Genomic DNA, 18854 nt, shown 5'->3' with positions numbered 1-18854 from the left:
CAGTGCTCCAGAGCAACATGTCCCAGCATAACTGCAGTAGATGGGATCCTTTGGCTGGGGCATTGGCTCATCTCAAGGCATAGACGGAGGGACCCATCTCCTATGGCTTACTCTTCTGCTACAGGGGTTCAAACCCAGCTGATCCGCCCTCCGTCAGAGAGGCTCGCCTCCAGGAAGCAACCATCATCCTTGACTGGGTGAGATCAGCCACCATCAGGGGAGCCGGGGATGGAACTGGGTCCTTGGGAGGCTTTAGCGGACGGACCCCCCGCCGCTCTCGTGCCCACCTGTGACGGGAGTTTAGGATGCCACATGTGGGTGCCAAAACCAGCTGGATGTACTGGTGAGCGCTGGAACACTGAGAAGGAAGTTGCGGAAGAGCTGGCAACATGTCCAGCCAAGGCAGTGACACTTTCATGCCACAGGTTGCCAATGCCAAAATAAAGGTGGAAACAGCCCATTAGGAGCTCTGTTCCCCACTTTGTATGAATGTTCTGGATGTCAGAGATGGCACATGCCCTCTTTGGCCATGGCAGTGTCCAGTTCCAGTATTACAAGTCTGGTCTTTCCTACTCCTGATCCATTTCTCTCAAGAAGACAGGTCTGTTGCTATTGACTGTTCTTAATTACAGACTGAGGCTCTTCAACTCAGCTTCATTTTTTAACGAGCCAACTTGTTACTTGTTACAAAGCAAACTTTGACTGTGGAGATGCCAAAGACAAAGGCTAGAAACAACCATTTCGGTTATAATTAATTTTGGCTTGCAGCCCATCGTTTATTAAAGGATGCGGGGCAAAAGATAACAGTACGCCAATTATTCAGTTCTCTTGTTGGCCAAAGTCACTCTGAATAAAGTGGAAAAGTACTGTTTGAAGATGGCACAGAGTCAGGCTGAATGTTTTAGCATACTATGGAACAGAGTCTATCCCAACCTCCACCGCGAGGAACATATGGACAGAAAACACAACATTTCAAAATAAATTACAGGTTTATTAAAGTGGAACAGAATTCTGCAGATTAGCTTCTGGCTAATACAAGAGGGAATCTGATCTGATTTGTTCTTTTTTAAAAGGGTATTTCTCCTACCTCTTGGGAAAAGGGTGAGGTACACTTAAAATCTCTTGCACATTCACAAGGGGTGGATTCTCCTATTGAAACAAGTACGGTGGACCAGTTAACACACCAGTAAGGCTTCAGTAATATGCCTTTGGGTTTGGGGGGAAGAAGGAAGGCAAATGATTTTAAAGCAGCTTTGCAGGGAAATGAGGCAGGAGAGAGACTCAGGAAAGCACACTCAGCTCCATTGCCACAAAGCAGCAAACATGGCAGCACAAGCTTGGGCAGCTGTTAAAATGTGGGCTCTTGCTTCCTGCCAACATGCACTGTTGTTTTGCATAGTCCTTTCAACGCAGGAAGAATAAGCAATGTGTTTAAGTAAGACACATCGCTGGTTGCACACCTCCACCCCATCTGCCCATACTGAAATGTGGAAAAATCAACAGGGAATGTTTAGCAGGCCTCGGAAATGCAAAAAGGAAGAAAGAGAAAGCAGAGATTGTATTTTCCTGAAATGCTGAGTTTCAGGAATGGAATGAAAGCACAGCTTTGACCTTTGTGGGAAACACAACATGGAGCTTACTCATTAAAGCTGGGATTCACAGGGGGAAGAGTGGGAATTCAGGATTCTGTACTGGCAGGTTATTTCTTTGGCCTTCACCCTCAGGGTATGAGCCAGGAGTGTGAGATTCCATTCCAGCAGAGGTTTCCCCAATAGTCCCAAAGAGACTTGGCCATGCTTCTGTAGCTCCCTTGCCTTGCTTCCACTAGATTTCAAGGGGAAGCCTTTGCCTTCTCACTCTGCAGTCTCCCCGTCCCCCTCTTCCCCCTCATACAGAGAAGGCACCAGTTCGAAGCAAAGCGCCAGCCAGGAGCCCAATGATAGAATATGGCTTTTAAATTCCACAGTGAACATATGTGGGCATCTGGGAGACAGATGTGCCCCTGTATGTGATGCATGCACAAGGACCTCTGCTCAGTTGGTGCTTTATGGCCCAGTCCAATTCGCAAGAGTTAACAGAGATGTCGCTGAAAACAATTGATATATCATAAATTTCTCTGAAAGTCCATGGTTTCATCAGGAGGAGACAGGACAAAAAAAAGAAGAACCCTTACAATTACTCTGGAAGATAGGGCTAGCATAATCTTTCTTGTCCTTTTTGGGGGCTGAGGGTTGCTGCCACCCAGCAAGTCAGTGACAGAAGTGAAACCAGGACCATGGGCATCCTGGATCACCAATCGGACTCATGGCCGCTGGTCAAGCAGCCTCTGAAAAACTTGCCTTCTGGACCCACGAGGCTTAAGAGGACTTTTTAACAGGTGCACACTTTTCTCATTCAAGACAAAGCCAGTTCTCCATGAGTACCCACTCTCAATAAGACTCTCTCTTACAAACTATTGCCACAGTTCCCCAAAAGTATGATTAATAAAAAATATCTGCAAGGAGTTCAATCCCAGAAACATTTTCCAGTTCTCCGGTGCCAACTCCAGACACGTTCTCTTGTGTGGCTCTTCTCCTTCCCAAGAAGGCTGGCAAAGGAAAAAACTCTGCCAATTTGGTCCCCTGTCCCCTAACACTTATATATATATATTTAGAAGCTGATCCATCTCAGTTGGTCAGACTCCCCTCCAGGATATGGACTGGGAATACTTCCATGACGGACTAAATGGTGGGGGCTGTTTGGAAACAAGGAACTGGAGAATGAACCTCAGAAACTATTTGCTTGCAGTGCTATGCAACCGACAGTCCAAACGGTGGGAAAAAACAAAGAATGGCTGGACATTGCAGAGCAGATCCTCGGACCAAGCAGTCGGGAGAAGCACCTCGGCAGACCAGGAAAGCCTCTGTGGAGCAAACGCAGGCAGACAAGGCCACTGTACGCTTCTCACTCCAGAGATGTGCTTCTCCCAACAGAATCAGTAAGAGGAGCTGCATTCGTATGCATGACACAAACGAAGCCCTGCTCCCTCAAAATCTCCCCCCCCCCAGGACCTCAAAAAATGCACCTCCCAGTGTTTGTTTTCTCCACTGTTAGTTCAAAACCACCAGGGCACTGGGCTTCTTTTTGTGTTTGATCCATTCATCTGGACTGAAGACAACCAAAATGAACGCAGAGTGGTCAAGGAGAATAGACTCAATAACGCATTCTGCATTGATCTATTTCCTACTAAGGGCCTTTTTATTACTCAACTCCCTCAAGAGGGATGGCCTCTTGCACTGCTGAAACTGGATACCGAAAACCTCTTTCTGGTTTTCAAGGCAGGACAAGTCTTCCTTCAAGGGAGGGCAAAATGTGAGCCAATATATTCCAACACCATTCCCACAAAAGAACAACTGTCTCAGCTACTATTTCAGTCTTGATACAGGGGATGGAAACCACAGTGACCCACAGCGTTATTCAGGTCTCCTGCAGCCTCAAGAAAGCAGCTTGTTAAGTCTAGAATACCTGAGCCAAAACATCATTTATATTACATATACATATATGTGTGTATATAAACTCCTGCGTATGCTATCTTCCCCCTCCCTCCCTCCTTCACCTCTTCAAGAATGCAATTTTTTTTCACATTATTTTCCTGCATTTCTGCAGATAAATTAAGTGGTGGTGCAGGAGGCCAGCATAGCAGTGACCCACACCCATCGGTCTGTATGCTACTCTCCACCTAAACCAGCAACCTCTACGCTTCTAGCGTTCTTCCACAATTTGCAACGAGTTACAAATTCTGCAAGATGGTCCAGAGTGTTCTGTCAAAACTAGCATGCCGCTAGAGGTATAAGGCTGCTGGAAAGGTAAAAGTGTTGTGATGTTGTTGTCCTGCCAAGAGCACTAGCCCCAGTGCTTGGAATGATGCTGGAGGATCACAGCCTTTGCCCACAGCCCTGGCATTTTAAATGTGGAATGAGGGCACCTAAGTTTCACCCTTTTTATATGCCCCCACCATACAGACACAGTACAGGCTTGTCCAATGGAATGATTTTGGGAAGCCAGGGGTCTCCCAGCAGAGGGACTTCCCATGGCAAAACGCAGTGGCGCTCACAGGTTAAAGGCGAGCCCTGCTCTTTCTAGAAATCTCTTGTGGGCCAAGCAGGGAGCAACCTACTCCTTGCCCACCACTGGCTTCATGGGCATCTGTGCCTTAGACACCAAAGGGAGGTAAGACACAAGTGTGTTTGTGTGTATGAGACAGTGAGAGTGTCTTCATGCCAGGCAGAAAACTCACCCTCCGCAATCCAAACTTCCCTTCCAACACAACAGGCGAACCTGTGCCATCCTGGGCACCTCCCTTCAGACCCCAGCAAGCAGGGACACATTTGAGATTTGGGGGGGAACGGTGGGCGCCCCACGCCTTTCATTTATGCCGATGGCCAGATAGGAAGGGGGTGAGCCTCCGTGTTGAAGACGTACTTGTCAAGGTTGATCAAGTTGACGTCGTCCGAGAAGAGGAGGAAAAAGTACTTGAGCGTCTCCCCCAGGAAGAAGCTCTCCATCTTGTCTTTTGGCTCAGGATTGCTGGGGTTCTGGACGTTGTTGATGGAGGTGTAGCCGCCAGTAGGGACCTGGACGAGAGGAACCCCAAGAGGACAGTCGGGTGAGAAACAACGAGGGAAAGAGTAACAACAACCCCCAACAACGTTTCCCCTGCAGTTGCATTCCTAAAGCACATGTAAACAAAAGACCACCACTGGTAGGCTATGAAAAGCCTTACTGAAGAGTCGTTATAAAAGAATGGAAAGGACTTCCCCTTGGGGAAAATATCTCCTTTGCCTGACTGCCTGTCATTTCGTTTTTAGTTTGGTAAGTAAGTCAAGGGTAAGGCATTGATGAAGTCGTGCAAGGCATCTGTGATCTGACTGTTGCCTTTCACGTCTGCATGTTTTAGGTTTGGATAAAAAGCCTGCTGAACTATGTTTACCTACTCTTCCTTATTCTTTTTTTTGTTGTGCAGGGACCTGTTCCTATTCTTTCCCTGTTATTTCTACCTCTGGTACCAGATTTTCTCTTAAAGAAATCATGCCCAGGAACACACTAACTCTGTTAAACTAAGGATTAATTGTGCCCCTGCACTTGCCCTTCTCTCCACTCAATAATGCTCTTTTTGCTAGGGGACAGAAATCTCCTGAGAGCCAAGCAGGGCCCCTGATGGAGAGGATCACCCAACTCAGGTTCCTTTTCCCACCATAGGGACCCGATTTACCCGTGTGTATTTGTTGAAGCTCTGCAGGATCTCCCAGCCCCAATCCTGGTACTTCTTGTCACCAGTGAATCTATACAGGTAGAAAAGGCTCTCCACTGTCTCCGGACGCAGGAGGTTGTGTCTGTCGGCCGTCTGGGGAATGGAAGGGGAGGAAAATTAATCAGGAAATGAAATTAAGAGGCGGGAAAGACCTGTTGCTGCCCTGTTAAGTGGGCACAAGACCGTGCCAGGGGAGATGCCTTCACCTTGATCTCCACATCCTTCCGGTCCTTCTGGGCATGCATGTTGAAGTGGACGATCTCTGGGCTCAGGCCGGTCTCCACCTGGGCATACATCTGGTAGCACGTCTCTGCCAGCTCTACCGCCAGGGCCATGTGGTCAGCGGGGAGGCCGTTGTGAGCCCCCAGCGCCAGGGCTCCAGGCAAGAAGCACACCAGATGATCCTGCCCAGGAAACATAAATAGTAAGAATAACAAGAAAAATGATGTAAAGGGCAGCAAGTGAGGAAGAGCCAAACGCTTTGGCAAGATGGGGGTACTCACTCCCACCACAGAAGTGAGCAAAGATGGAAGAGGAGAGTAGAGAAACACCTAAGCCTAGATCCTAAGGCTTCTCTGCAGCTCTGCAACGCAGCCCAGTTGTATCATGAGAGCTGATACAACATGATGCAGCTTCTCACTGAGCAGCAAAGTTTCTAAAGAGCCCCAATGTCAACCCATCCTATCCCACCCCTGGAGCACAGCCCCAAAACCACAGCTCTACGGTATGAACAGCCAGGCATGTCAGAGCCTCCTCTTGAATCCTAAATTCATCCACCACAATTAACAGAATTTGTTAGAGGAAAAGAAAGCAGGGAAACCACGCACTCCAAAATGTAAGCCTACCATTTTTGCACTGAAGCGGCCGTGAGCAAGCTCTCCAACAAAAGTTAGTCTCCTTGGTTGGGATTTCCGGAGAAGGTGCATCTTCACTCCCTCAATGCCTTTCACATAATCTTCCAAAAGCCTGTCAAGAGAGGGAGGGATAGAATCCAATCTCTTAGAACAGAATTTAACTGAAAACAACAACTGGGAAACAACCAGAATCTGGCTTCCTGGGCAAAAAGGAGGGTGACTTTCTAGGTCCCAAGGGCCATGACTCCTCAATCCTGACTTAAACTGAATCAAGCCTTCAATCTTCAGTGAGAATAAAAACTGACCTCTAGAGGGCTGACATGATTACCACCCACTTAAGCTGACAGAAACCAAGCCTGATAAGCAGCAAGCATTTCAACCTTCCGGGAACTGGTGATGTGGAGACTGCGTGGTCAAAAACTGAGAAATCATCTCATGCAGATGTTGCAGGCCTGAGGTCCCCAACACATGCTATAGGGAGCCCTGGAGTTTCCCACTGAAAACACCCATCATGATAGAGCTTATGAAAAGGAAAGAAGCACTGACTCGTTCTCCTTCTTGCCTCCCTGGATCCACTGTTTGAGCAGGTACTCGTAGTAGCTGTCCGCCCGGGCACCCAGAGTGTAGACCCCCAGGTGGGTGAACTGCCCGCTGTTGGTGTTGATGAACATGGGCACCAGCCCGTCGTTCTTGCCGGCCAGAGTGTGGACGTGATTCATCACCCCATCAACAGCTTTCTAAGAGAGCAAAGAAAGAAAGAAAGAAAGAAAGAAAGAAAGAAAGAAAGAAAGGACTCTCATGTGTTTGCATACAAAGCTGGTGGACTGGATTTAAGTAACGAAGGACATGAATGCTCCATCCCTCAAAAAAGAAGGCATCCTAAAGGGAAAGACAGAAAAGAAGCTTTGACCAGTACCTGGTATTTCTCTTCCCCAGTAAGACGTGAGAGCTCCCTGAATTCAAGCTGGATGCTGGTGACTTCAGCCACGGTGCTGTCTGATGTCCAGCGAGGCGGGTGGGCTGTACCCCGGCCGATGTTGACATCTGAGAAGGGAATCTTCGAAGGGGTGTTGAAGGCTGGCATAAGCCTGCTCCCAATATCTTTCTGAATGGAGGTATGGAGGGAAGGAAAAGGAGAAGAATCACGTTCAACCATATCACACTTACATTGACTACCACAAAGCGTTTCCTGCAGGATCCACAAGTCCAAAGGCTTTGTCCAATTTGTGTGTCCACACATATTCCAAGATCCAGGGAGAGTTGCTCACCGCTTTTTCTAGGAAGAGGCTGTCCCCAGAGAGATGGTAGGTACTCAGCAGGCCGCCCAGGATCCGAATGGCGCTCTCAAAAAGGTTGACGTCCACGTTCTTATCGAACCTGAGTTTGGTGGCGACCCAGTTTCTTGCCTCAGCAAACTCTGCACCAAAGGAAAGGTGGCCAGAGAGTGTCAGCACTATATGTTCCAAGCTGCTCTGGAGAGGCAAAAACACTGTGCCACATTTCATTGTTTCTCCCCTGCCTTTGTCACAGAAGTGTGTCTTCTAGTGGCTCACAACAAGATTAAAAGCTGGTGCAAAGCAAAAGAAGAGGACGAAGAAGGAGGAGAAAGAGCCACCAACCTTCTTTTAAGCCCATGATCCACATGGTGTCCAGGGCATCGATGAGGGTCAGTCCGAGGCCAAACCACTCATTGAAGGACTTGGAAATGGGCTTCAGCTCATCGTGGCCCCAGGCAAACTCCTTGTAGCCCTTCCAGGCATGGCGGAATGCCTCAATCACAGCCATCTGGCGCTCATTCAGAGGGACTGGGAGAAGTGGAAAGAAAGAGGGGTTACAATTTTGGGATGCAGCAGGCTGGCCTGCTAAGTGGGAGTCCTTCTGAGGTCACTCATTTTCTTCCAAGAGAGAAGACTGTCACAAGGTGCATTTGCAATGGAGGGGAAATGGAAAGTCCAAGGTCCCAACAGCAACCAAAAGTCTTTGGATTCTGGATTATACATGTCTCCCAGGCTTGATCAATGGCTAGACAACACTACCCATTCCTACTGACACCTTGTCCCTTTCAGATGTTAGACTACAGAGTCCATCTCCCTCAGCACAGGCAGGCTGCGATGGGAGTTGTAATACAACAAATGTGGAGGGCAGCATGTGAATGCTGGAGCTGGGTTAAGAGAGGAAGGAGTGCCCTCGGGGTTTAGCCTCTGTCTTGGCTCAGTACCTGGCTCTTTTTGTTCTTCAGGTTCCACCGGGGAGAGTTTGTCCGGTTCCTTTATTTTGCTGGAAGGCAGCTCTGTGCCTTGATCTGGCTCAATCACGGCTCCCCTCCAGCTGAAGGAAAAGAAAGAGGAGAATGAATCCAGCTACTCTGACTCTCCCGGTTCTTCCTAAGAGCAGCTGTCTTCTGGCACCACAGTGGTGCCCACCTACCTGATGACAGACTTCTCTGTTCTGTGACCTCTCTCAGCCTGGCTGGGCTCCCCCTTGGGCTTGGCTGCTCTGTCCAGCCCAGTCACCCTCGCCTCTTTTCGAGGGGGCCTGATCTGGAGGATAGGAGGCCCACGACGGGCAGGAGGCAACTTGGGAGGTTTCTAAGTGAAGGGAACAGAAGAAGGCAAATGGTTATCCTTTTTGAAGAGGGCAAGAAAGGGGTCCCACTTTGGCTTCACCCCCTTTCCCTTTGTTTTCACCCACCAAAGGAATGCGCCCCCCAAGCGTTTTATTTGGCACAGAGTTTGGCCCTTGGCCTGAAAGAATGAAAGCTGGAATGATCCTGTTGCATTTATCAACCATTAGCTGGCTAGTTATCAGGGGTTAGGTGAGACCCCCTAATCCTGTAAGTGATAAGAAAAGCTCACAGGGGAAGGAGTGATTACTTGAAGCGAGAAATCTCCGAGGTTGCCGTCGGCTTTCTTAGGAATGGGAAGAATTGCCTTATTTGCTGGATTTAATCCGGGGATCTCCAGGTCAGGTTTCTGTTCCTCCAAAGATCGGTTGGCCATGCCTGTATGGGTGAAAAACAACAACAGCGGCAGTGATGACAGTGAAGGCTGCCTGACGCAGCGCTGTGAAATGAGCCACCAAGGCAAGGATCTCATCCGGTGTTTGCAGCGAGGGATACGTTTGTATGAGAGCCACATTGTGTGCCTGTTTTCAGCCCATTTTGCCCTCACAAACAAAGCCCCCACAAAGGTTCTTGGCATCAGCGTATTCATGGGAACTCAGGAACAAAACAGCCTGGAATAGATTTAAATTTTTGTTCCAATCCTTGTGACAATAAACAGATATCAGGACCAGAGTAATGTTGGTGGCTATCTTATGCTGTTGATTAATATAAACCATGGTGCGGGAGAAGTCCCTGCCCTGAGAAGCTTCCAGGGCAAAGAGTCAGGCTTCAGTCTTGTACCTGAGAGGATGCCCCCCTATTCATGGCCAAAGGCAACAGGGGCAAGAATTTCCCAGTATCTTTTGCAAAAGATGGTGGTGCTCACATGCAAGGTGACCAGATGTCCTGACCACAAAGGAGGACAAGGCACCACAAAATGTAGTTCATTCAAGAGAAATGTAGGACATGACCAAATGAAAGCTCAAAAGGCTCACAGAAATAGAAATGCATGCTTCTTAGTCATGCTCAAAATGGAGGATATTTTGGAATTCCTGCTGGACCGAAGGATGAAATACAGGCCATGTCCTGGAACAGATGCTATCTGGTCACCCTGAATGGAGGACATTTTGGAATTCCTCCTGGCTGAGATGTAGGGCTTATCCTGGGAAAGGAGGCCATGCCTGGTCATCCTGGCCCCACAGATCTCAGGAGGACTTGCTTCAGGGCAAATGGGGTGTCATGAATGAGCAATCTGCTGTTTTAAGACTTCCACAAACTCCGGAAGAAGGCAGCAGACCTACTTTTCCAGGGTTCGGCCATGTTGGCGTAAGTGATGATCCCGCAGACGGCCACGAAGGCGAAAGTGAAGAGGATGACGCTCCGCTGGAGACGGGAGAGCTGCTTCCATTTCTGGCAGCGAAACAAGATGAGAGGAAATGCCGTTAGCCAACCGCGGGGGACGCGCATCAACGCCATGTCCGTCCGGCATGCGCTCCGACACGCCAGATTCCTTCCTCCTCAAGTGGCAGTCAGAGAAGCAAAGGCACTTCCACCACGGTTATTTACACAGCGTTGATTTCACGTACGTGGCACTTGACCAAGGAAGTGTTAACACACACACAAAACCACAACCCCTTGCCACAAGGAACTGACTAACAGTCTGGGGCAAAGAGGAAATGACAAGGGTTCAATTACAAGCCAACATGTCGCATCAGCTTCGATTGTGATGCAGTTGGGGGATCATGAATGAGGGCTTAGCTTTAAAAACATCAGGGTTTTTGTGGGGGAAAGTGTTGTCAAGTCAAAGCCTGGCTAGATAAGAGCAAAGGCCCTCCTAAACCTGCATCCGCTCTCCTGAAATAACCCAGTTTGAGAACACTTTGACTCCCACAGCTCATTGCTATGGGAAATGGAGTTCTGTCAGCCATTTAGCCTTCTCTAAAGTTACACCTTGGAATATCTGACTTTGGTCCATTTGATCGGGGTTTCATAAAAGGAAATTTGAAACAATTAGAAACTGGAAGTAAGGGAGAATAGAAGGGAAATGTAAACTGTCTATCATCATCATCATCATCATCATCATCATCATCATCATCATCATCATCATCATCCTGCCTTTCTCCTTTTATAGGGACTCAACGTGGCGGACAACAACTTAAAAACAATATAAGCCCTGACTTTGGCCCCTTGGATTTTTAGGGAGGGGAAAGGGATTGGGGGGGGGGGTCCCCCATTTAAAAAAGCTTGGAAGAAGGCTTGAAAAAGGAGAGGCAGAAACAGAGCAGCTGTGATTGCTGCTGCACTTCCCACTCCAGGCTGCAGAGGGCGCTCCCTCCCCGCATCCTCTCCCTTTCGGTCCGCTCTAGGCGCCCCCTCCTCGGACTCTATGCCCGCGCTGCTCACCCTCCAGCAGGAGCGCCTCCGCCAGGCCTTGCCGTTCTGGTAGCCGCCTCCGGGGCTCAGCGAGACCGAGACGAAGTCCCTCCGCGGGGACGGCGAGGACGGAGGGGAGGAGGCCGCGTACATGGCGGAGGAGGGCCCTCAGGAGGCAGCGGCGGCGGCCTCCCTCTGTATGCCTTCGCCTTCGCCAGCCGCCATCATTCCTCCCGCTCCGGCGCTGGACGTAGAGAGGAGGGCCTAGCGCGGACGCGGAACCACGGCCGCTCTAGCTCTCCTTCCGGGGAGACTCTATAGTGCCCCTTAGCAACAAGGGAGGACGCTAGGCCTCCCTTAGCAATGGCCAGGGAAGCCTCCCTCCTCAGGGAAATGGAGGCACTTTCTGCTTATGCTTAATAATAGTAATAACGATGATGATAATAATAATAATAATAATAAAACAGCTTTACCCCGCCTCTCTGTCAGAAGACAATCGAGTGATTATTTACAAAAGTGGTCCCCAAACTGTGCCCTTTAAGAGACATTTTTGGACTTCAGCCCCCCCCCCCCCATATGGGATTCTGGGAGCTGAAGTCCAAAATCCCATAAAGGGCACAGTTTTGGGACCACCGAACTGTAAAGGTACCAATCAGGAGAAACAAACAAACTAAGTCCATGATCCAAGATGGCTTTTTATTTTGCATGCAAGTGAACACAGGGGAATCATTTCTACCAAACTGTGCCCCCGGACAAAGCGGAGAGCAGCCTTTTATACAGAAGACAGTGCTTAAGTTTCGTTTCTTAAGTGGGCACCCTCCTTCTAATCTTTCAATAACCCAAATTAAAAAGTGTGTTCTTAACATTTAATGAGAATGAAACTCTATGTCTTAACATTTGGCACCGAAGACTGATTTATCTCCCTCCCTGTCTGGGTCAGCTTGGCCTTGACTTTGCAGGTGCACTGTTATTGTGCCAAAACTTAGAAAGGGGAAGGTGGGGAGAGGAAGTAAGGAGTAGAAAAGGGGGGCAACCCAGCCAAAGGAAGAGCAGCAAGAGAGAGGGGGGTTTATCAAACCCTAACAGAACTAAAGTAATCTAGCCATGGTTTAAACTAACCTGGTTTAAACCATGGTTTAAGGTATCCTGGTTTAAATTATGATTTAAGGCAGTGGTCCCCAAACTGTCCTTTAAGAGGTTTTTTTTGGACTTCAGCTCCCAGAAGCCTCAGCCACGTTGGCCAATAGTCTGGGATTCTGGGAGCTGAAGTCCAAAGTCCCTCAGTGTGATTTGCCCATGGCCACCAAGGAGGGTTTATTCACCAGGGCTAACCAGAGGCAGGATTCGAACCTTGGTCTCCCAGGGTACATAAACTGCATCCGCACTGCAGAATTAATGCAGTTTGCCATGGCTTTAACTGCCGTAGCTCAACACTGTGGAATTCTGGGACACAGAGAAATGCAGGATGGAATAAATAAGCAAGCTTAAGAATGCCACACTTTGTACTTAAAAAGCTCTTTAATGTGTTGGGATTACAAAGACACTGCAGACATTTTCCAGAGTGTATACAGTATGATTGAAAGGCACTTCGGAGAAAGAGAAAAAGGAAGAGAGACCGAGGAAGGGAAAGAGATGAAATGATAAACATATTTTTAATAAAAGAAATTCAAAAGCAATATACTCTTTCTGACATGAGCCAAAGAACGCTTCCTGGAGAGACGCAGGGCAAAGAAAGACTTTACGGCTCTCAAAACAAGACTGTTCAACAAATCTATGCTGCAATTTCACATACGAAAAAGGAGAAGAGGGGAACGGAGGAGGAAGAGGAGCAAATTGCAGCCCACTCCTTCCATTCATGGTCCAAGCACCTATCTTGATTATTTTCCTAAATTATTTTGTCTTTTGTTCAAATAAAAAAGGGATGTCTTCCAAAATGTAGCCCCCCCCCCCCCCAAAAAAAAAATCCTTCATTCAAGCTTGTTCTAATGTTTCTGCTTTGATTTCGTCCAGAAGGAAAGGCGACTGGAGCTCTTTGGATTTCAAGTACTTTTCCAGACCCTGCAAGAGAAGAGAAGAGACAAATCATTTCCCTTTGACTTTAGTCAAGAGCAGACTTGTCTTAACAGTGAGTGGAAGAGTTTTATCTGTATATTGCATTTAAGTATTGTTCTGTTTAGGTACTGAGTGGCCTTTTCTGTTCAGCCCAAACTCACACTCCTTTGAAGGGTTTTGGGATCTTAAACCATACCCAAAATCTTCAGTGGTGAATTGGCTGTCCCTGGTCTCCCTAAATAGCAGAATAACCAATGCAAGAAAAGTGTCTGTTGGTTTCCCTTGAAGTTGTTGTTGCCACTATGCCTTCAAGTCATTTTTGGCTTATGGGTGACCCTATCAAAGGGTCTTCTTTGTTCAAAGGGGGTTTCCCTTTGCCTTCCTCTGTGGCTGAGAGAGTGGGGCTTGCCCATGGGTTTCCATGGCCGAGAGGGATTCAAACCCTGATTTCCTTTCAGGCTGATCCATAAATCGTATATAAAACTTCACAGGAATGGAGACTCTCACCTCTCCGAAGTAAGAGACGAGAGGCGAAATCTCACACACGGCAGGTGGTTCTTCATCCTCTCCGAAACTGGGGGAATAGAAAAATGCCTTAACGGCTCTTGGCAGACATCTTCTGTGCAAATGCTGTGCCAGAGCATGTGCAGAGTGCACAAACTAAAACCCAGAGCCAATTCACCAATGACACGGGAGTCACCCCCAGCACTGCATTGAGACCCCGTCCTTGCCAAACTACACTTTCCAGAATTGCTTAGGAACCTACCTCCGCTTTTCGGGTATCCGTTCCCCACAGCTATCGACAAATATGGCCCCTGCCTTCAGGGCCCAGCGGTAGTGCTGGGAAAGCAGCGCCCGCCGAGCTGTGGTTGGCGTATCTTTCTCGGCCGTATCAGCATTTTTAAGAGGGGAAAACTCCTCTTCCCTCTGGACCTCAAAGGCGACAAAGTTCCTATTAACAAGAGTGGAACACAAAGCGTCTTCCTGGGTTGGATACACATCCTATACTGGAGAACCTTGGGCCACGCTGGATGGATGGATGGATGATGGGAATTGGAGTGCAACATCATGTGGATGGTGGTTATAGGTACCCCCACTCTTCCCTCCTTTCCTTCCCCAATAAAAGGACAAGAAATGCATAGAAAGGGGGGAAGACCTGCATCCAGCACTAACTTAGAAAACTGGAACACATCAAAGACAAACTTCTCCAGCTTTATCCCGTTGGGTTTGAGCGGCTTTACCAAATTTCCCTCTTTGTCGACGCAAGGGACCTTCTTGATGGCCAAGTGGGGCTTCAGCTGCGGCTCAAATTTCCTAAAAGAGGGAAGAAGGGATCTGTAAAGAAACGCAGGGTGGTTCGGTCCTCTCTCTGTGAAGCGGTGAATCCATTCCAGGCTTTTAAACTCCAAGGGTCCTTGGGATGGTTTTCCCTTGGGATTTTGACTCTGTCCTCGCCCTATTTTTCTGCAGGATGGGGAGATCTGAAAACCATCGGGCAAAACCAGACATCTTCACACTTATGGCATATCTGATAAGACAGTAAGGACACTAAAGAAGAAAACTGCTGACGGAGGGCTTTCTCTTCAGGTGAAGGGAAACAAGTTCCTCGTGATTCCTGCAAACTGACTCGGCCGGTTATTTTTGGCTCGGTCGCTGGACACTTCCTGGAAACCTTTGGAGAGTGTTCTAGAAACAACTATGTTGGTGCCATTTCTGTGGATTTTTAGAAATGCCTAGCAGGCAGCAAGAAAAAAGCCATTGTCCTACAAGCAGTGAAAACCGTTTTTCAGGGGAAACGGGGATTATAGAAACCGCTGGACTTCTATTTGTTCTTGTTGTTTTAATTTCTTTCAGCTGTTTTCAGATTTCATGACAATTGCTTTTTAAATGGAATCACAATCAGAGTTTGCACACCTGTCCTTTTGCACACAAACCTATTCCTGGCTCTTCACAGCTGAAAAACTTGCTTGGTTTAAAGAAAATTCAAAGGCGTTTTAGTATTATAGTCTGTTAGGTGTTACTGACGGGGTTTTTAGACTATCAGTGATCTGGGTTTAGGAATGGAAAAGGTTTTTGAAAAATATCCAGAAGATGGTTTAAAAAACATGTTTTTCGAGCCTGAAGAAACCCTGATGAGAAGAATCCTGGACTGAAGAGGATCTTTGCAGCTTGGGGCTTATGCACAAAGTTTGGATGTGGCTACTACACAGAAATACTACTACGACACAGAAAATGTATACCACTTTTAGACCTGGCAACCACACAACAGCTTTGGTCCTGCTAGCCCTTTGAGGATGGAGACCCATGGGACTTACTCTCCCACAGCCCGAAGGAAGTCCACGGTGAAGAAGTGGTTGCAGATATTCCCAGCGCTGTAGGTCAAGCGTCCGTCTGGGTTCCTCCTCTGGGCCAATTCCAAGGGGATCTCGCTGTACTCCACAACCTGGTACACCCCGTCCACGCAACACACCACCCCAACCGGCTCGGTCGGGTAGGCTTTCTCCACCACCTGCACAAAGCACCAACATTCGGGACAAGTAGAGTCAGGGAATGGGAGCGGTGATCCCAGAAGAAGGGACAAAACAGGCTCACCACCCCACTGACATTTAAAGGAACTAGGAAACATGCACCATTTCCCCAGAGCATCACCTTTGCTCCGCAGTCCGCCCCTTTGGAGACACAAAAGCCAACGAAGACGGGGTCAGCCATTTTGACAAGGATGTTGTCCACACAGTAGACGTGGATGTACTGGAGGCCGCGCCGCTCCATGTCCTCCAGGATCTTGTGATCCATCAGGGCCCGGTAGAGACCCCCGTTGCCATCTGGATACACAAAGCAAGAAGTGAATTAACTGTTCAGCACTCTGGAGATCTACTTTAGAAGCTAAAAACTGGAGTGGATTCACCACCCCACTGACATGGGAGCCACTGGCTGTCTCTGTTTGTGGGTGCATTCCTGCAATGCTAGGGAGAATCCAAGCCGTTTGGACTACAATTTTGGAGATCCAGGTTTAATTCCCATTCAGCCTGAGTGACTTTGGGCCAGCTGTTTTTCTCTCTCTCTCCAGACCTACCTTTCAGGGTTGTTGTGAGGACAAGAATGAGTTTGGTGCACCCAGCCTCAAGCTCTTTGGAGGAAAGCCGGGATAATAACATAATAATGGAGTGTAATGAAATGTATGCCCAAGGCACCTGATTCTGCTTCAGAAGCTAAGCAGGGTTAATCCTTGGATGAGAGACTGCGGACGAATCCCAAGTGCTGGAGGCTCTGTTTCAGAGGAAGGAACTGGTGAAACCACCCCTGAGGATTCCTTGAATAAGAAAACCCTATGAATTGATCTTGGAAGCTAAGCATGGCCAGCTTTGGTTAGTCCTTAGATGGGAGGCCACCAATGAATCCCAGGTGCTGTAGGCTCTATTTCAGAGGAAGGAACTGGCAAAACTACCTCTGAGGATTCCTTACCCAAGAAAACCCTATTCAGGGCAGGCCTAAATGCCCTAACGTCCTCCGATCCTGGAAGCTAAGCAGGTCCTTCTGTTGGAAAGGGGGCCCATACCTGGAGCCATGGCCACCTTCCCTTTCTCCTCCAGGATGACCTTCCCGTCGAAGCCCACGGCTGGCAGCATCCGCTGCTCAAATATGACGACGTTGGACTTGTCCAGGTGGAAATATCCATGTTCCTGGAAGAACCTCTCCGTCGGCCCCAAGGTGAACTCACTCGTCATGATGTACCTGCAACGAAGATACAACAAAGGTGCCCAGGTGAGCCGTGGCGCCATTCAGAGGTTTTTCTACTCTCCTTTTCCGGAGAACATCTTCTCCTTCCTCTCGTTCTCTTTTTAACAGCCCAAGAGATGCCCAAACTAGGTGTGTGCCATGTAATTCCCCGGCCTTTAAGGTGCCATGAGCCGCCACGCCACCCACCATGGGACGGTGCACTGGGTTTGAAACCTCTCTCCGGCCAGCTGCTCCACTCGGCGGATCCTCTCCGCTTGGATCTGGTAGAGGGTCTTGTGGCTGGGCAGCCCCACGTCGTACATGCCTTTGGGGTAGGGCACCCCCAGGCGCGTCCCTTGGCCGCCGGCCAGGAGGAGGACCCCCACTTTGTTCTGGGAGATCTGGCGGAGACCTGGGGAGAAGAGAAGGAGAGTCATTTGTCTTTGGTGCCTGAGCTGAAAAATGGGGACCAGAAGGAGAGGGTCCAGTTGGACAGACCTTGGGGGTCCCTTCCAAGGCTAAGGCCCTCTGGATCCCTGCCTGGGAGAAGGGGGTTTGGAGTGGATGACCTTTGGGGGTTCCCTCCCAAGTCTAGGCTGATCGATATCCCTATCTGGCAGAAGAGACCTGGGGGTCCCTCCCAACTCTAGGGCCCTATGTATCCTTGCATGGCAGAAGAGGGTTTGGAGTGGATGGGGGTTCCTTCCTGGTCGAAGGGGGGTGTCCCTCGGGGGTCCCCCTTCTTCCTTCCGGACCTTCCTGCTGCCAGGCTCGCAGCTCTTCCGGGGGGCTCCTGGGGGCGCTTCCGAGGAACTGGCCGGGCAGGGGCTCCATCCTGCGGGGCTCCAGCGGGGCTCCTTCCCCTTGGCTCCGATGGGCTTCCATAGCCCTGCGGCAGTGGTCCCTGAGGGCCTGGCCGCCTTCCAGGAGGAGCATCCCCCGCAGGGCCTCGGCCAGCGCCCTCCGCTGCGAAGGGCCCTCCAGCTCCGGCCAGAAGCCCAGCAAGTGGCCCTGGCCGCACTCGGACACAGCGCCGCGGAGCTGAGACAGCAGGGCCGCTTCTTCCTCTTCCACCGCCTCCATCCTTCCTCCTCCTCTTGGCAGAAAGAGCCCGGCCCCGAAGGGCAAAGGTTGCCTTCAGACGGGCCCCGAAGACACGCGTCCTCCTCTTCCGACGAAGGCTCAGGAAGGAAAAGCCCTTGGGAGGAAGAGGAGGAGATTTGGGATCTTGCAGCAGCAGCCCACCCCAAGAGGGAAGCTGCCTCTTCCCTTTCTCGGCAGCAGCCAGGCTGAGGCCAGGATCCGAACCCAGGGCTCCAGAGCATTGGGGGGCCTTTGGTTGCCCTCCCGGCGCCCCGAGAGTCATGCTTCAAGGCTTGTTTCCATGTCCATGATCACATCCTTCATGCACTTGGGGCAGAACTTGGGGGCTTCCCTTTTGGGCTGGACTTGCAAAAAGGTCTCCCCCTCCCCCCCCAGACTGCTAGAGCTCAGCATCAGCAAGGGATTCTGGGAGATGGAGTCCAGAATTGTCATCCACAAGCCGTTCTCTGTTTAATTTATATTCCGCTTTTTACAGTATGGGACAGCATCTGTGACAAAGCTATACTAATTATTAATATTATTAGAGATGATATAATTATAATGATAATATCTCATAATGATGACGATGATGCATTCTGATGATTCTGGGAGTATATTTAAATACAATAATATCTCATAATAATAATATTTCATGATGATGATGATGATGATAAATATACTCCCAGAATCCTCCAGCAGTTAGCAGAGTGGCCAGGGGATTCTGGGAGCTGCAGTCCAAAGCACAATATTTTATATCATAATATAACATTTCGTGGTACTTTTAAAAATAGTATAAAGGGGGGGGAAGAAAATAAAAGAAGAAGGAGCGGAGGGCGGGGCGAAAAAGAAAATCAAACCAGCTCGCTTTGCGCCTCGGCCAATC

General features: G+C 49.1%; 3 protein-coding genes across 7 annotated transcripts in view; 1 reads left to right on the top strand and 2 right to left on the bottom strand.

Annotated features, from left to right (window-relative positions):
- DPP7 (dipeptidyl peptidase 7) overlaps window positions 1-15586 on the top strand; it is a 28432-nt gene extending 12846 nt beyond the window's left edge. The window contains exons 13-14 of one of the 3 annotated variants that reach the window (XR_016282087.1): window positions 3646-3845; window positions 13133-13194. Coding sequence is in view for 2 of the 3 variants with exons in the window: in XM_089534667.1 (XP_089390793.1) it covers window positions 125-293 (169 nt within the window). In the remaining variant the exon portion in view is untranslated. Of the gene's footprint in view, window positions 1-124; window positions 1536-3645; window positions 3846-13129; window positions 13245-14641 lie in introns of those variants that run through there. The other 2 variants (XM_089534668.1, XM_089534667.1) reach the window with 2 other exon arrangements.
- MAN1B1 (mannosidase alpha class 1B member 1) lies at window positions 971-11383 on the bottom strand. Of its 3 annotated transcripts, none has more exons than XM_089534655.1 (13): window positions 11150-11383; window positions 10048-10156; window positions 9000-9145; window positions 8572-8732; window positions 8363-8472; window positions 7764-7949; window positions 7413-7561; window positions 7061-7249; window positions 6691-6881; window positions 6136-6256; window positions 5497-5694; window positions 5252-5383; window positions 971-4613 (listed from the first exon to the last, which is right to left on the bottom strand). In XM_089534655.1, exons 1-13 carry the CDS (start codon window positions 11270-11272, stop codon window positions 4410-4412), a joined length of 2019 nt encoding a protein of 672 aa, XP_089390781.1. In that variant the 5' UTR covers window positions 11273-11383; the 3' UTR covers window positions 971-4409. The 3 variants fall into 3 exon arrangements, with proteins under 3 accessions (XP_089390781.1, XP_089390782.1, XP_089390784.1); XM_089534656.1 differs by having other exon boundaries at window positions 9018-9145; XM_089534658.1 differs by lacking the exons at window positions 10048-10156; window positions 11150-11383 and adding an exon at window positions 9742-10000.
- UAP1L1 (UDP-N-acetylglucosamine pyrophosphorylase 1 like 1) lies at window positions 12639-18324 on the bottom strand. The gene is made up of 9 exons (XM_089534669.1): window positions 17644-18324; window positions 17096-17300; window positions 16728-16903; window positions 15821-15993; window positions 15487-15680; window positions 14345-14485; window positions 13938-14123; window positions 13679-13745; window positions 12639-13177 (listed from the first exon to the last, which is right to left on the bottom strand). Exons 1-9 carry the CDS (start codon window positions 17969-17971, stop codon window positions 13091-13093), a joined length of 1557 nt encoding a protein of 518 aa, XP_089390795.1. The 5' UTR covers window positions 17972-18324; the 3' UTR covers window positions 12639-13090.
- Window positions 18325-18854: the final 530 nt, after the last annotated feature.

The sequence above is a fragment of the Sceloporus occidentalis genome, unplaced genomic scaffold (genome assembly GCF_023333645.1).
Source record: "Sceloporus occidentalis isolate IW3139 unplaced genomic scaffold, rSceOcc1.0.p SCAF_8, whole genome shotgun sequence".
In the NCBI taxonomy this organism is placed as follows: Eukaryota; Metazoa; Chordata; class Lepidosauria; order Squamata; family Phrynosomatidae; genus Sceloporus; species Sceloporus occidentalis.
Note: the sequence above shows the minus strand (reverse complement) of the source record. Positions and strands in the feature narration are given on the sequence as shown.